The sequence below is a fragment of the Hypanus sabinus genome, chromosome 11 (genome assembly GCF_030144855.1).
Source record: "Hypanus sabinus isolate sHypSab1 chromosome 11, sHypSab1.hap1, whole genome shotgun sequence".
Classification (NCBI taxonomy): domain Eukaryota; kingdom Metazoa; phylum Chordata; class Chondrichthyes; order Myliobatiformes; family Dasyatidae; genus Hypanus; species Hypanus sabinus.
Genome location: NC_082716.1, coordinates 43,417,749 through 43,436,237, shown reverse-complemented (window position 1 = coordinate 43,436,237; position 18,489 = coordinate 43,417,749). Strand labels below are relative to the sequence as shown.

At 37.3% G+C, this 18,489-nt stretch overlaps 1 protein-coding gene across 3 annotated transcripts in view; it reads right to left on the bottom strand.

The window, feature by feature from the left end:
* The window catches only part of tut4 (terminal uridylyl transferase 4), a 71,281-nt gene that overhangs the window by 31,427 nt on the left and 21,365 nt on the right, over nt 1-18,489 (bottom strand). For all 3 annotated transcript variants that reach the window (XM_059984239.1, XM_059984238.1, XM_059984240.1), the window contains 9 exons: nt 17,225-17,294; nt 11,595-11,721; nt 9,624-9,743; nt 8,318-8,545; nt 6,853-7,027; nt 4,406-5,229; nt 2,938-3,088; nt 1,589-1,669; nt 594-697 (listed from right to left, as the gene is read on the bottom strand). In XM_059984239.1, the coding sequence (XP_059840222.1) occupies nt 594-697; nt 1,589-1,669; nt 2,938-3,088; nt 4,406-5,229; nt 6,853-7,027; nt 8,318-8,545; nt 9,624-9,743; nt 11,595-11,721; nt 17,225-17,294 (1,880 nt within the window). The remainder of the gene's footprint in view (nt 1-593; nt 698-1,588; nt 1,670-2,937; nt 3,089-4,405; nt 5,230-6,852; nt 7,028-8,317; nt 8,546-9,623; nt 9,744-11,594; nt 11,722-17,224; nt 17,295-18,489) is intronic.

The window sequence follows — 18,489 nt, the reverse complement described above, 5'->3', positions numbered from 1 at the left end:
GACTAAGCGTATCCGTAACTATTTCAGTACTTTTGAAAATGCAGCTCATATTTTCACTATCTGCAATGAGTGAAGAAAATAATCATTTCCTAAGATGTCACAAATATAAAAAATTTTCAAAAGTATGTTGGATAATATTAAGTTGAAAGTTTACACCATGGTAATCCAGGGCGTTCTGGAGTTTGGAGTTCAATTCTGGTGCCGTTCTGCAAGGAGTCTCTGTATGTCCTCCCTGTGGAATGCGTGGGCTTTCTCTGGGTGCTCCAGTTTCCTCCCACAGTGCAAAAATGTACCGAGTAGGTTAAGTGGACATTAGGTTAGGGTTAATCGGGTTTGTTGGGGATTGCTAGGGCGGCCAGGCTCGGAGAGCTGGAAAGGCCTGCTAAGAGCTGTATTGATAAATAAAATGAAGTTTACATGCCGGAGTGAAATGGCAATTAGTATAATTTTTAAATAATGCCTTGGTGATGTATTACTGGCATATTGTGCTCCCTCTTTCTTCTTAGAATCATCTTCTCTTACAGGGAGCCATTCTAACTTGGTCACCTTCATCTGTTTCACAAATGTGCTTTTCCATCCTGAACAAGTCTCACCTCTGCAGTCTCATGGCCTTCCAAAGTCATGCATATGTCCAAGTCGCTATCACGAAATCCAAATCCATTCTTGGATGAACCAAACAAACACAGTCTGGCCTTATCTGCAATTCAAGTTAGTTAATGAATAAACATTAATGATCCTGGAGTCGTCTATAACAATATTGTAAAGGCATAGAATGCTGAAGAGGAAAGAAGAAGGAGGAAAGAGATCCAATAAATTGCTTAATAAAGAAAGGAAGAAGAGTATGAAGGGTAGAACATATACAATAACATAGAAGAAAAGGAATTGGAAGATGAAGCAGAAGTAGAAGCAAGGAGGGAAGAAGAGACACTGACAACAAGGAGAAAAACAAAACAACGTATAATAATTGGAACTAGTAAACACACAAATAAGAGCAGTATTGGAACCTTGCTTCATCATTCAATTTGCTTACAGCTGACATGAACAGGGATTCTTTACCAGGGATTAGCATTGGTACACAGACATGAGACTGTCTGTGTACATGTTTCTTTCATGCTTTCACTTAGTTCTAGCCTCTCGTCTATTCCCTTGCTTTCCTCTCTCCTTGTTAATGTAGAGATCCAGTGCCACCTCTTTATTGTTATAGACTCCAGGCACACAACACTTCTCATATTCATGTGGAGCTTGCTGTGTTCACCATATAGATATACTTATGCTGAATACAACTGTTTTTGAATGATTTTCTGTATCACCATATTTTGAGATGCATGTGCAGTGTGGATTGAAAGAAAGGGCACAAACAGACAATCTTGGGTGAGAAATCATTCAGGAGGTGGTAGAATATTAATAACACGAGAAGAGCTCAGAAGGAAAAGGATAATAAATTCCTAATCTAGAACTTCAAATTGTTTCCTAACACATCTTTCCACATTATGTCTGGATGATAAATCATTCAGGAGTTGGTGGAATACTTATAAAATGTGAAGAGCTCAGAGGGAAAAGGACAAAGAATCTCTAATCTTGAACTTACCATCAAATTCTTTCCGAATAAATCTTTCCAAACTTGCTAGGGTCTGTTCCCGATTTTGTTCCTCCAGAGGTGACAGTTCATCTGAAATCAAAATTTAATTATACATCAAATTTTATCTACGTTTAAATAAATGAATAAAACCAGATGTCCACGAGTTGTACTGGCATAAAAACATTCAATTACCATTGAATTCCAAAGAAAGCTACTGTTGCTTCCTCATTTATTTATTTTCCATGTAGGAAAATATATATAGATCAGCAATCTATGTAATAAACTCTACATCTTCTTTTGAAAACCAAATCATGAGATTTTTTTCTAATACATATGGTGTCATTTCAGTTATCTTCTATTTCATTTGTCTAATATTGATACTATCAACTAATGAGGGATTGGAAATTTAATTCTAATTTAACCAGACTTTAGTTTCAATAGTAAGGAAAACATACTGCTGTCATTAATTTTCTTTTGATATCTGGTAAACTACACAATTTCAAAATAACTTTTAGGTAACACTGAATTTATAATCTCTAACAGAAAAGCACATATAATGCATCCTGTAAAGAAAATGCAAAAGAAAACTTTAAAAAATTCCACAAAGAACTTAAATCAAGAAGCACAGGCAAAGTAGTATCACATCTGGTGCATTAAGATCTTAAAAACAGATTATCCTCATATCTCCTGAAAAAGACATATTTTATGGAGAAAGTACAAATGAGGAAGAATTACTACAACGAGCTACCAATTAAAAATCAGAGGAACTGATATTCCCCATACAGGAACATACAAGACAAAATCTCAATCCTTGTGCATTGAAAGGAATACTTTAATGAGAAGTTTTTATGAACTATACGGTTTTATAATTAGCAACAAAGGCAAAGTATACTTAAGTTTACTTAGTTTACTTAAGTACAGGAAATAATACTGTATATCATACTTCTTCACAAGAGACATTTCACAGCACAGCAGTTTCATACTTCTAATTTCTAGTTTCATACTTCTAATTTTTAAGTATACTTAAGTTTACTTAGTTTACTTAAGTACAGGAAATAATACTGTATATCATACTTCTTCACAAGAGACATTTCACAGCACAGCAGTTTCATACTTCTAACTTCTCAATGAATATTACTGAACTGAGTTGGATTTGATTCATCCACAATGAAATTAACATAATTTACAATTTTATAGCAGTACATGAATCATTTAGTTCGGACATATGTAGATTGGTAATGTCATAAAACACCACTGATTCAGTGTTTCTCTACCTTGAAGAAGGTATATGCTTTTAGGCTAAAATATTACTTAATCCAATACTTACTTTAGTAATTATAAGATGACACTGAACCTACCATAACACTTTGTGCAGACTAAATCGAGAATTTGCTTAAATTTATTTATCATAGGAGGCAAAGGCATCAAATCAATCTTCTTGAAGTCCTCTGGGCAATCGTTCTTTGAATGTCCATCTCGTTTGCAGATGCTGCACACAATCGTGGGAGGCTGAATATAATACAAAACATTTACTAACTTGAAGCATCTTCTAAACAAAAGTAAGCTTACCCTGCTAAATCTTTGGTGTTATTTAAGCATTAAAATAAGCTGAACTTCATGATTCCAAATTCACCAAGTGACTGTCCCTCCATATTCTAAACTGCCACTGCATTCTATGTGGCTGTTACAATCCAGTGGGATAGACAGCTACCAGCAGCCATTCACCAACAAATCTTACAGTGCACTATCGTCCAATCCAGATCCATTTGAATAACTTTGGCCCACAGCACTTCAATAGATATAATTACCTATTACTGCCATCATCAAAGTGCACGCTATATTAGCAACTCTCTTTTATGAAAATATTCAAGTTGTATTTACTACACAGAATTTGCAAATAATTTAATTTATTAAGCAGCAACCCTCTAGGCAGTGATCTTCATTTTGTGGGTTATTACTTAGTTTTAAAACTGACAAATACTTTGATAAAAGTTCCTGTCCTCATTTTTCATCTATCACCCATCAGAAAACATACCTTGATCTGTTTTACAAAGAATTCAAAATACTCAGATTGTCAAAGGATTGGTCAAATGTCTATATCATATAGATTTATATATAGGAAAATGAAAATTACTCAAAAATCAATAAAAAAAATACTACTGCAAGATAAATACTCAGATTTCTTTCAGTGGTATTATTGTATCCTCAAACAATTCACCATGTACCTCCATATAATATTTTAAAACAGCAATATAAAATTGAAATAATTGTTAAAAAACAAGTTGAGTTTAACACATAGCTGTGTCAATATCTTAAAAGCTAGTCCGTTAAGTTGACTTCCCTAACTCTTTCAGTTTTTCTCCTTACTAGAAATCTTTGAAATGTGGAGGATGACGTACTTGGGCCTCCCTACTTCGTAAACATTCCGTAAATTCAAACTCATCTATTGATTGTTTCATTACACCAATATCAAAATAAAATGAAACACCAATCCAGAAATAGGGCTGACACAGGCAGTTTTCTCAAAATTTGCTTTGCTTTCTTATATTTCCACTGTTAATGGGAAGTGTTTTTATTCCATTTTCTTTAAGAGAATTCTCAGTACGAACATTGTCACTTGCGTTAATTGTTCAAAGTATAACTATACTGCTCATCTATCCATTGCAGCCACTTTAAAACAGTGTGTTCATTAAAAGAAAATTTGAAAAAGACATAGAATGACCAAAATTGAGACTTCACTATTTCTAGATATGTGATTGATTCAAAGATTGTACTTTTAAAAATATGAACCACCATGCATTGATGCAAATCTGAATAATAACTTGCCTTTCCATTTGTTAGAATGCTTTTCTCAAAGACATAATACAGTTCCCCTGTTTCTGACACATTGTCCACATCATCAACAACACTGCAGCTCAAAGTTTCAGTTTCTGTTGTGCAAGTCTGTGAGGTAGTTGAAATGCAACTGGCAGTGCAATTTGTTCCTTCAGAGCAGTGTACTTCAAGTTTGCAACTATCTTTATGTCTTAGTGACTGTAAATTGGCTGGTGGCATCACATTTTCCATACTGTTAGACACAAATCCTGCTTCTTTCAGCTCCACTTGTTTTGAACAAATCTCTGAAGAATCAGACAACTTCAGAGTTCTAGTGGAATGCTCCACTGAATTGCAGCTGAGCAATCTTTCATTGGCATCTCTTGTACAATTGCCAGTCTCTCGATTTCCCATATCAGATTTTAGCAAATTCACTGCAATTCCACCAGTGGGAGATGAAACACTCTTCAATTCTAAATGATCAAACTCAGTTTTAACACCTTCAGTAGATTCAGCAGCTGTGTTAGCAAATACCAGTGTTCCACAGTTACTTGTCCCATTTAGCATTTCTCCATTGGAGGAACGTTCTTTCATATCTCCCTCTGCAGCAGTTCCCTTTTGTGGCAGATGACAATTCCCTGGATGTTCATCCAGTTTTGCAATCTTTTTATTGCAAACTTTCCCTTTTTTCTTTGCATCTGGTTTTACTTTGATCTCAGCTTTTACTTGACGAGAAGCAAAATATTTATATGCAGTCCTAAATCGCTCCAGAATATACTCATACACCATCTGGCTGTTCAAACTCCGAGCAATATTTCTCTTTAGTGCAAAAGGATCTATTAAAAAAAACAGCATTAAGTTTCCCAGTATCTTTAAAACTAATTATATATATTTTTAATGCATACGACATTTTTAGCACAGTTCTTAAAAATTTAAGATATTACTTGCCTGAAAGTTGCCATGAAATGAGGTTAAATAAAGTTTAACATTTCTGATTTTTTAAAGAAAGTGTAAACAAAAATGCGTTCCTTTGAAAAGCAGAAATTTCAATTCGTATTATTTCACTTTGATGTGTAATGTTTTCTGCTGGAAAATTTGTATGGGTCATTTACCAATATGACCTCAGTATTTACCAAAACAGCACAATAAATGAATTCCAACAGAACTATCAAGGAAATATAAATATCAGTCTTTTCTTTACCTCTCATCAGCCATATATGATTTGCAATGGATTAGGAACAAATATTATTTTGAAGTTAGAAGATGGTTTGCAGAAGTATAAGTAAAATTTGAAAGGCCAATCTAGCAGAACTAAAATAAATTAAAAGGAGAAACACTCAAATTAAGAAAAAGCTAACAGTAATGTGTCTTTAGAACAACTTAGTGTTTTCTATCCTGAGCAATGACGGCATATGGATTGAATACATTTGAGTTTGCCAAGAACAGACTTCAATTCACATAAGTTAAAAGAGAAGAAATTCACAACTATTAATTCCCTAATGCATAAAATGAACTTGACCCCTCAAACATTTCCTTTGTTTCTCATTGTACTTCTACGAAGGGAGTTAGATCACACCGAAATCAATACAGCGTAATCAATATTCAATGTAATTGCAGCACTCAAACTTACACAGAGGCTGCATAATCAGTAAAAATTATCCACCCATCTACCTCTTCAGACCTCTAAATATGAACATTCATTAGTGGAGTAAATTAGTTTTAAGTGTATTATTACAGTTAATATCAGAATTACAATGTCCTATTTCTGTACACCAAATATAGAAGCTTTTTATTTTAATGAGCATGGGCACTAAATGTAGAGTGTGCATTAGTGTGCAGTTATCACCCAGTCTTAAAAGCAGCCTTCACACACTGAGGGTGTGCTTAGGGAATTACTTCCTTGGTATTAAAAGACAGTGGACAAAAATATATAAATGGAGTTAAGCAATAGAAACCATGATCTTTATGAATGGTGAACCAGTTTGAGGGACTTTTCTAGTTTCTAAAAGAGAAATCCTTAACACAGAAAGCCATATTCTAAGCATATTTTAATAGTTATCTTAACATATGTTATTTTAATACAGTTTAATCCCTTAATAGCATAAAACATGTTTCATTGGTCTTGTAGATCTGTTTGCACCAAGAATCAATTTGGACTCTGCATTCAAGGCTTGAAGAAGGTTGTTGCTGTAGAAGTGGGTGCATTACCACTGAACTAAACTGATATTCTGAATAACAAGGACTGGTTTTAGCATAGGAGGTTTCTTCACTAATAATGGACATCTCATCTTAATATTAATTTTCAAAATCTCAAACTTAACCCTCAGAAATTTTGTAGCACTTTACTATTTTCAATTTTGAGATTTTCCAAGATTCATTTTATAAGAAACTAAGTATTGATTAGATCAACTTTTCATTTATTAAACGTATTATTATTTAAGAAATAATTGTTCAATTACCCTCAATGGCCATTCTCCTTTTTGGCCAGTTTTTGTGTTCTCTTGTTACAAGATCTTTTACCCGTATACAGATGACATATTCTTCCAATGCAAACTCTAGAGTGTAAAATTTCAGTAATTCTAGCCAGAGGCGTCCAACTGAAACTTGGTGGGATGAATTAAACTTCAATGCAGCCTAAAAAAAGAAATGAGAAAGTATTGGTGCATGACGGGTAAGGGAGAGATGATGAGCAGATAAAACCAGATGGGGAAGAAAATTGGAAGGGTAGGCCAAGGAACAAGAAACCCAGAAGGAGGGGAGTTTGGGTGATAGAGACAGATAGAACCAGGTAGACAATGGTAATGAATCTAAGAAATGGAGAGGGTACAAGTGAAGGAGAGCAGGGCTGTAAATGGTCAAGATGAAAAAAATGGAGAAAGAACCTAGGAGTGGAAGAGGATGAGCACAAGAGAGGTGGTTAAGTAAGAAAAAAAGTGTTCACATCATTGGGTTGTAGTCTATCCAAGTGGAAGATGAGGCACTGTTCTTCCAGTTGCTTTTGGCCAGGGCAAGGACAGACAGGTTGTTCTGGGTATGGAAATGGGAATTAAAGTGACATGCAACTGGAAACTCAAGATGGTCATTACAGAGTGTAAGTGTTTCGCAAAACAGTTGCCTAGTCTGAGCTTGGTCTCTCAAATTTAGAAGTGGCCGCATCGAGAGCACTGAATGCAATAGGCCAGGATAGAGGAGGTGCATGTGAATGGAAGGGCCATTTAGATCCCTGGATAGTGCTAAGAGAAGGGGTGTAGGGATATCCAATAGTTTCAGGGGAAAGTGCCTGGAGTTGGGGAGCAGCAGGTGGGGAAAAATGAGTGAACCAGAGAGAGATCCTGTGGAAAGCAGAAAGGCTGGGAGAGGGAAAGATGTAACTGAGGTGGGATCTCATTGCAGCTGGTGGAAATGAAATGGGATGAATTTGAAGACCAAGAAAGCTCCCACGTCTATTCTTTCTGGGAGGAGGAGACTGTTGAGAACGTTCCATCAACCACAGTAGATAGGAAATCACACTCCTTCAAACAAAAGGGTATTTCAGAATGGAATGCTTCATCATGAGAACAAATTCAATGAAGGTAGAGAAACTGAAAGAAAGATATGATGTCTTCACAGGATACAGGTTGGAAGGAGGTGTAGTCAGTAGGTTTATAATACAGATCGGTGGATAGCTTGTCTCCTCAGAGATAGAGATCCAGAAAGGGAGAGAAGTATCAGAAATAGTCCAAATGACTTTGAGGGCAGAGTGGAATTTAGTAGCAAAGGTGATAAAACTGATGAGTTCTGCAGAAATGTCATGGACTCAATGAGCAAAATCATTTCAGTCTGTATTGCAAACAAAAACAGAAGTACCAAAATCCTAAGCAATATTAAAGAATATTAATTATAATAGGAAAACTATTCAAACAAAAAGAACAGTACTGCACTTACTCTGCCTTGTTTTTCCTTCACTGAACTATTTTGGGCATTGGATTCACTACTTTCCATCTTTCTGTTACATTTTCTGTGATCAATTTTATTTAAGCTTTTTCCATCTCCACTGTTTATGCTTTTTGATTCTCCAGAACCTGCTGGTCTGTGTTCCCACAAAACATATTCATCATTTTGTATTCCCTTCAGGTGATACTCATCGATCTTTTTCAAGTCAAAGCCTTCAATCTAATTTGTGGAAGATAATAATATAAAGTTCCTGCATTATCTCAAAAATCAAACTGAGAGCACAGATTATGGAACATACAGTAAGTAAATCTAACACTTGCACGATGAACACTGATACTTAAGTAGATACTTTATGGAAGTAAACAGAGAAATGTAGATATTTTTTGTGCCAAGAGTAGCCATGAGAATTGATATTTGCATCACATTTAACTAACTGAACCAAGTGGGGTGGAGCTAAGATGGTGCTCTCTACCTTGGAGCTCATTTGTGGAAACAGCTCAATTTCTACTATTGATGTCTCTCTCTTTCCCTTCCGAGTGGATGGGGTTCTATTGAAGACTGTGAACTGGAGTTACACTCAGACTATGGCTCTTTGTGGTGGTGGGACCCACTCCCAGGGGCTCATGATCCCTGGGATCCCCACTTTTTTGAAATCCCAAGGACATGGCCTAGGATGAGCGCGCCTTCAGGGTTCCAAGGTTTCACAATCCTGTGGATGGGCTAATTCTATGCCAGTGCTACCAACTGAAGTGTTGCACGAGAAAACAAAACATCGAGAGCAGTGGATCAGCTGTCAGAGGCTCTGTACTCCCTAAATTGCATGCTCTTGTTCTCATTCTCTCTCTCGTTGGTGGAAGAGAGTTTGTTGCTAATACTTGTGTCAGAGAACTCAAAAAAGGTGGCATGGCAGACTTTATCACTGCAAATCAGCAAGTTGTTTTATTAAATCTACCTGTGAAAGAGGACACCTCTTTTTCCTTTTTTTAGGGGGGGGGGGGAGACATTGTGATATGCCGAATTGTTGGGGAAACAGTTAGTTTTTGTTGTACTGTAGATCATGGTCTTTATTGGGGACTTTGCTATTGCATGCTTAGTGGGTGGAGGTTGCTGATTTTTTTTTGCTGAATTGGTGGGGAAGGGTTGTTGCTTTGTTGCTGCTTGTGTGTCGGGGGTGGAAGTGGGATGTATATTGTACACATTTCTCTATTATTAAATGAAACAACTATTGAAATCACATATGGATATCAAGGAAAACAAGAGTAAGCTCTTTTCTCAAAGAAAAAAATATAATTCTCACCCATGAGCCCAAGTAAGCAGGTAAAAGAGGCTCTTGTCTTTGTTGAAGAAAGAAGATTACCATCAATGTAAATGAATATGAAGGAATGCCACCTTCTGCTTGGCAATCTATATGACAAATCTAAAATCAAAAGGTATTACAAACCTTAAATAGTTGACTGTAGTTACAGTATAATACAATCTAAACTACTCCATAAATTGGACAAAAATATTGTTCCAACTCCTTAAAAATGCTGATAAAAGTTAAAAGTTGGACAACAACATTTTTTATGTGTCTTATAAAACATGAGGTTAAGCCTTCTCATTGAGAATTAAGGAAAACAAAAGAGGTCAAAGAGATGGGTTCTAAAGAAGATCTAAAAACACAAGAAAATTGCAAGGCGAAAGATACTTGGAGGAAGCATCTGACAGCAAAATGAAATTGAAAGCACATCCTCAGCATCTGGGCAAAAGGAGGAGGAAAGCACAAGAGCCAAGATCAGAAAAACAGCAGGTGTGAAAAGAGATTAGTAACACAAGAGATCCTGGAAATCCAAAGCAACACACACAAACTGCTGGAGGAACTCAGCAGGTCAGGGGGCATCTATGGAACATCGACATTTCAGGCCCAAGACCAGATGAAGGACCATTTCCATAGATGCTGCCTAACCTGCTGAGTTCTTCCAGCATTTGTGTGTGTTGCAAGAGTGTGTTATAAGTTTCTTCATTTGTATATTGCCCTTTGGCAATTCTATCCAGCCACAGGTAGCTCTGCTTTATGATGCAATATTTACATTCCTATGAAACTTACAGCAAAATTAAATTGAAAGCATGTCTTCAATGTCTGGGCAAGAGGAGGAAAGCACAAGGACCAGGATCAGAAAAATTCTGGTCTCAGGGATATCTCAAAAGGGTTTAAGCAATGGTGGAATTTTGAATTTTAAATGTGGTCAGGAAAGCACAGTATGATGGATCTCATGCAGAATTGAATAAGCACAAATGAGTTTAATAAACTAAGATTATTTAGAGTGGAACATGAATTCTAACTACAGAGGCCAAAAGAGCCAACAACAAAGCTGTAGATGCCATAATAGGTACTAGATCATTTCAGTGTTTAGCCGAAGAGCCCTATGTCTCAACCAAGATGAGATACTAGGCCATTTGGTTTAAAATACATCATCAATAAAGGGGTCCAGAGAGGTGATAGAGATTTAGTAATTCAGTGGGAGCTGAATCAGTAAGTTAGTTTTGCAACAACATGAGTTTCCATAAAGCAATCTGGTTAAAAAGCAACTGATAGATTAGGGAACACAATTTGCATTACACAACTTTCTATAAAGCCAGCTTTCTTAGTAATGTAACTATTGCATCATATAGCAGAACTAACTGTGTCTGGATAGAATTACCAAAGGACAACATACCAATGAAGAGGTGGACAAGGACAAGGATGAATGCCTGGGTATCTCATAACACGGCAGTAAGAGGATGACAGACGCCATTCCTAGGTCAGATACAGTGCTTAAATAGCAGTCCACTAACTTGCAAGTCAGAGATAGTTCCTTTTTAGAAAAATATTAGTGAAGAGGCAACTTTAATAGACTGCTCAGCACAATCTAAATATGCTGAAAAAAGCCACTCTCTCTTGTTAATATTGTGCAGCACAAGTCAGGATTCCATTTCAGTTTCAGATTTTGTATTATTTTTAGCACAATATTGTATTACAATTCAGATATGGAATTTAAGACAAGTAATCATTACAACTTTTGCTTTCCTGCAAAATTCATCTTGAGTAATTAATTCCGGAATGAAAGATTTAACCTGAACTATTTGGCTGACTTACACACCCCTGTAACCTTTAATCTTTAATAACAGAAATACTTTTATTGTGAAACCCTTTAATAAAGATTCAGTTCACAATTTTCTTTTTACTCTAAATTCTAACTGTCACTTCTATTATTTAGATCAACAGTTTGCAGAAAACGAAAATACTCACTCTTGCCCAACACCGAAAGGCTAAAACCAGTGGGATCAGTCGAGGCTCCAGTTTAACCAGCGTTGTCAAGAGATTTGTAGTAAGGCAGGCCATATCATTCCCTGCACTGACTTTACAAATCAGTCCACTGCAATTGAAGAGAACAAAGTCTTTCAGTAGTTTCTACAGGTACTGCATTTAAAAGAACAAACTTTCTTTTTGCATTTGTTCATTTTTTCTAGTTAATAGATTTGCTACTTAGTTTGCAAATTTGGAGAAGAAGGAAAAACAGCTAACAGAAGAGATGTTACAGTAATATTATATGAAGAGAGCTGTGGTTTGGAAAATTGCAATCTATTCTCTGAATCTCATTCTGATAAATAAACATTTAAATGAAGGTTAGAGAGGAAATATGTTTTCACAGCTTACAACAGGGTTGTAATTTGGAGCATTGGGGTAAACATGCAAAAAAGGCATCTGATAACTACAACTGAAAGGATCTGGATTAATTTACAACATTCAAGACTGCAAATGGTTCCAAAGTAGCTTACTGCTAATGAAGAACTTCTATAGTCACTGATGGCATGTTGAAAATTATGTCTCAAAACTAGCATTTTGATTCATGATAAGATAATTTCCTTTCATTGTTTTGATTCGTAAATAAATGTAATCCAGGAAGCTGTAAATTTCCTGTCTTCCTTCAGTCTGACCTTTTTTATTTACATCTGAAAGCACTTGTGAGGGGGTAACCAAGGTGACAGTAGGGTCGTGGATGTTGTCTCTATACAGTTTCAGGCTATTCTGAAAAGTGAGATTGCATGGGATCCAGGGGGAGCTAGCTGACTGGATTCTTATTGGCTCAGTTGTAAGAAGCAGAGGGTGATGGTTCTCAGATTGGAGGCCTGTGTCTAGCAGTGTTCTACAGGAGCTGATGCTGGAACCTTTGTTGTTTGTAATTTATATAAACAACTTGATGTGAATGTAGAAGGCATGGTAGTTTGTGAATTATACTAAAATAGGTAGTGCTATAGATAGTGTAGAAAATTATGGAAAAGTACAGGGGAATCTTGGCCAGCTAGATATGTAGGCTGGGGATAGGTAACTAGCTGTCAATCCAAATAAATACAAAGTGCATTTTGGTGTTCATCCAGGGTAGGGTCCTGGAGTGTTATGAAGCAGAGGATTTAGGAGTGCAAATGCAAAGTTTGCCAAAAACTGCCTCACAGGTAGAATCTGTCAATCACCAGTCAGGACAATGAGTATGGAGTTAGGAAATTATATTGTAATTATATAAGAAGCTGGTGAAACCACAAGTAAGAGTATTGTGTGTATTTTGGTTACATTGCCATAGAACACTGCAGCACAGAAACAAGCCCTTTGGCGCACCTAGCTAGTACCAAACCACTGATCTGCCTAGTTCCATTGATCTGCACCCAGACCATAGCCCTTCATACCCCTCCCATCCATGTATCTATCCAAATTTCTCTTAAATGTTGAAATCAACCATGCATCCACCACTTGTACTGGCAGCTTATTTTACACACTCACCACCCTCTGAGTGAAGACATTTCCCTCTTCATGTTCCCCTTAAACCTTTCACCCTTAACCCTTGTTCTAGTGTCAGCCAACTTCAGTGAAAGCCTGCTTGCATTCACCCTGTCCATACCCATCATAATTTTGTCTATCTCTATCAAATCTCCCCTCAATCCTTTACACTCTAATCCTAACCTATCCAACCTTTCCCTAGACATCAGGACCTCAAGTCCTGACAACATTCTTGTAAATTCTTTCAATCTTATTTGCATCTCTCCTGTAAGTAGGTGACCAGAACTGCACACAATACTCCAAATTAGGCATCACCAACGTCTTATCTAATTTCAACATAACATCCAACTCCAATACTCAATACAAGAAGGTCAATGTGCTAAAAGCTGTCTTCACAACCCTATCTACCTGTGACACCACTTTCAAGGAATTGTGGACTGTATTCCCAGAGCCCTCTGCTATACCACACTCCTCAGTGCCTCACTGCTCACTGTGTAAGATCTACCCAGGTTATCCCTCCCAAAATGCAACACCTCAACCTTGTCTGCATTAAATTCCATCTGCCAATTTTCAGCCCATTTCACCAGCCAGTCTAGGTGCTGCTGTAAGCTTTGAAAGTCTTCCTCATTGTCCACTACCCACCCAAACCTTGGTGTCATCTGCAAATGTGCTGATCTAGTTTACCACATTATCATCCAAATCATTAATATAGACAACAAATAATAATGGATCAGTACCTACCTCTGTGGCACTCCACTAACCACAGGCTTCCTGTCAGAAAGGCAACCATCCATTACTACTCTCCGGCTTCTTCTGCAAAGTCAATGTCTAATCCAATTTACTACCTCTTCTTGAATGCCAAGCAACTGAAGCTTCTTGACCAACCTCCTAACGGGACTTCATCAAAGGCCTCGCTAAAGTCCACGTAGATGACATCCACTGGCTTATCTTCATCAGCTTTCCTGGTAACTTCCTCAAAAACAATCTAAAAGTATGGTTAAACAATCTAAAAGCATGGTTAAACAGGACCTATCATGCACAAAGCAACATTGACTATCCCCAGTCAGTCCCTAGCTATCCAAATATTTATCAACCTGGTCCCTTAGAATACCTTCCAATATCTTTCCCACTACTGATGTCAGGCTCACTGGCCTATAATTTCCTGGTCTATTCTTAGAGCCCCTGCAATTTCTGCACTATCTTCCCTAAGGGTCTGAGCAAATACATTGTCAGGCCCTGAGGATTTATCTATCCTAATTTGCTTCAAGACAGCAAGCACCTCCTCCTCTGTAACCCGTACAGGGTTCATGAGCTCGCTGCTGCATTGCTTCATGTCAATAGACTGTGTGTCCATCTCCAGAGTAAATACGGATTCAAAAATTCCATTTAAGATCTCCCCCATCTCTTTGAGCTCCATGCAAAGATTACCACTCTGATCTTCCAAAGAACCATTTTTATCCCTCTCTATCCTTTTGCTCTTAATATATCTGTAGAAGTCTCAGGATTCTCCTTCACTTTGTTTGCTAGGGCAACCTCATGTCTTCTTGTAGCTTTCCTGATTAAGTGTTCTCTTGCATTTATTGTTAACTTCAAGTACCTAATTTGTTCATGCTTGCCTATATTTGCTACCACCACCTTTTCTTAACCAGAACCTCAATATCTCTCAAAAACCAAGACTTCCTAAATTTATTATCCTTGCCTTTTATTCTGATGGGAATATACAAACTCTATACTCTCAAAATTTCACTTTTGAAGGCTTCCCACTTACCAAGTACATCTTACCCAGAAAACAATTCGCTCCAATCCACATCTGCCAGATCCTTTCTGATGCCATCAAAATAGGCCTTTCTCCAATTTAAAATCTCAATCTGAAGACCAGACCGATCCTTTTCCATAATTATCTTGAAACTAATGGCATTATGATCACTAGATGCAAAATGTTCCCCTACACAAACTTCAGTCACCTGCCCTGTCTCATTCCTTCATAGGAAATCTAGAATTACACTCTCTCTAGCTGGGACATCTATGTACTGATTAAGGAAACTTTCCTGAACACATTTGACAAATTTTACCCCATCCAATCCTTTTACAGTATGGGAGTCCAAATCAATATGTGAAGAAGGTAAAAACACCTACTACCACAACCTCAAACAAGAGAGAATCTACAGATGCTGGAAATCCAAACAACACACACAAAATGCTGGAGGAACTCAGTGGGCCAACCAGCATCTATGGAAAAGAGTACAGCTGACGTTGCAGGCAAAGACTTTTCGGACCCAAAATGTCAACTGTACACTTTTCCATAGATGCTGCCTGGCCAGCTAAGTTCCTCCACCATTTTGTGTGTGCCACTATCACAACCTTCTGTTTCTTGCAACAGTCTGTGATGTCTCTATAAATTTGCTCCTCTAAATCCCACAGATTGTTGTGTGATCTATAATATAATTCCATTAACATGGGCATATCTTTCTCATTCCTCATTTCTAACAAGCCTCACTAGACAAGCTCTCTAGTCTGCCCTGTCTGAGCACTGCCCTGAACACTTCTGTTTAGTAATGCCATCCCTCCCGCTCAATCACACATAAAGCAACAGAACCAAGGAACACTGAGCTGCCAGCCCTGCTCCTCCTGCAACCAAGTCTCAGTAATGGCTACAATGTCATAATTCTACATACTGATCCATCCTCCAAGTTTATTCACCTTACCTACAATACTGCTTGCAATGTAATTCCTTTTCCTCTCCTGATGGTCACCTGCTTACCTGTGCCCTGCACCTTGAGTGTAACTACTTTAAGTCTTATCTATCAACCCCTCAGCCTCCTGAATGATCTGGAGTTCATCCAGTTCTAGTGCCAGCTCCCTACTGTGGATTGTTAAAAGCTGTAACTTGATGCACTTCTTGAGGGTATAGTTATTAGGGACACTAGGGGTCTCCCTGACTTCCCACATCATTCAAGAGGAGCATTCCAGTATCCTGTCTGGCACTCTCACTGCTCTAAATATTTTTTCTGAAAAATCTACCTATGGCCTAGCCTTTCATCAACATAGTCTTGATGAACCAAAGCCTCAACTCCTGACTCCAACACTGGCACACTTGCACAATGGCTACTCACTTTAAACCTAAGATTTTTTTTATTGGTCCTTGCGAAATGCCAAATAATTCACTATCCAATATGCCAACTGCCCCCCGACCACTCACTTCCTTTAAACTCTCCCTCCCTCCAAACAATCTGGCGTCTCCTCAGGACTGTGGGCACAAGAATGTTATTAAACTAGAAAGACTGCAGAAAACATTTACCAGGATGTTGTCTGGATTTAAGCATCTGAGTTGCAAAGTAAAGTTGTCCAGACTAGTACTTTATTCAGGAGATTGAGGAGTGGCCTAACACATAAATAAGACCATAAGATATAGCAGCAGAATTAAGCCATTTGGCCCATCGAGTCTGCTCCGCCATTTCATTTATGGCTAATCCATTTTTCCTCTCAGCCCCAATCTCCTGCTGTCTATCATATCCCTTCAGGCCCTGACTATCTATCAAACTCTGCCTTAAACATACCTAATGACTTGGCCTCCATAGCCACCCATGGCAACAAATTCCACAGATTAACCATTTTCTGGCTAAATAAGGCTATGAAAGGCCTACATAGAGTGAAGGCACATTTAAAAAAAAATCTCTATGGGAGGAGTGCGAAAAACAAGAGGGGATAGGTTTAAGACCAGAGTCAAGAAATTTAAAAAGAACATTTGGGACAGTTTCTTCATACAAAGGGTGGTGTGTATTTGGAATAAGCTATCAGAAATAGTGTTTGATCCAGGCACATTAGCAACATTTAACAGCTATCTGAATAGGTACATGCATAAGACAGGTTTGGAAGGCTATGAAATATGGGAAGATGAGACTAGCTCACTGGACAACAAGAGGAAATTAATGATCGAAAACCTTTTATCTGAATGGACAGTTGAAATTTAGATCCCTACAGGTCATTCTTCGCTCCATAAAGTCAATTAAATGGTATCTTCTATATATTTAAAATATCAAGCAAGAAGCTTCAGCAAACATTAAGTTGTATAATTAATATTTCATGTAACAGCAGTTAACACAAACCTTTTTATATCTCTACAGCATATAATTGGAACTTTGGCATGGAAATCAGACTCGACATCTGAATATAAAGCTAGAAGGTAACATAAAATATTTTAAAGATAACTGCAAGAACAATCTGTCTGAATTAAAGAAATAACAAATAATTAAGGTTAAAATCCTACTATTGTTATTGCTGATACAAGTGCAATATTTAGAGTAGATATTCTGCTAAACATTTAAAGTTAACTTTAACTGACAAATATGATAGATTGATGGTGGATCAATCTTTATATATTGGTTTTCAGTAAACTTCATTGATCATCTATCCAGTAAGTAATTTCTCAAACAAAGACTTATAATTAACATTTCTTAAATTTTTCTTTTCTGTTATTTCCTTGGGATAGAGGATGACTAACTCCTTCTTTAGTTTTATGGGTTCTGAGGTATCTAATGAGGCCAATGTGAGAAGAACAGACTCATCTATAAATAGTGCTATGCGGTGATTCACAGGGCAGGTATGTTAGAAGTTAATGTAATGGTTCACTCTTTCCGTCCCTGTCCAAGGCCTTTTACATATCCTCTTTGCTTGTCTTTGAGGTCCTCGGTAGCATCCCAAATGCTCCTTCTTCACTATGGTCATGTGCCAGAGATTTCAAGGAGCCATTGAGAGCGTTGCATTTCTTCTGGGCTTTAAGAACAAACATCTTTTTATCTTTATCTATGTCAACCTGGCATCTTTCAAGGACAGAACTCAGAACAGAGTATTAGTTTCAATCAGGCTTGAAAGTTACTTTGCCTGCTCAGAACAGCCAAAGGAATTTTGATGGGACTTCACTGCTGAGGGTGTTGGCCTAGAAGTGGTGCTTATTACCTCAATGCCAAATGCAGTCAGCTCAGCATTTCAGATCATGGGTTCTGTTCTGGATCTGAAATATTTATCCTCAAATGTACTTTTCCTTTGTCAAACAAAGTTCAGCACAAATTATTATGTGTTATATTCTGAATTATTATTTTCTAAATCTAATAAGCATTTGAAATCATCTGTTCCCAAGGCTTCCGCTGTTTCTGCAAGAAGCCAGTTTTCTATATTGTCCAACTGAGGTTCAAAATGTTATTTCACAAGTCTGTGTTAACCTACTCTACTTGAAACACAGACCATATTAACTGGTATTATTTCAAATGAGGCAAATTTGTTCTCCCCCCCCATGGCAATTTATTGTTCAGAAACTAAACAAGAACAATTTATCACATCACATCCTTCTTTTCTCAAATGGTAACTTAAAGTT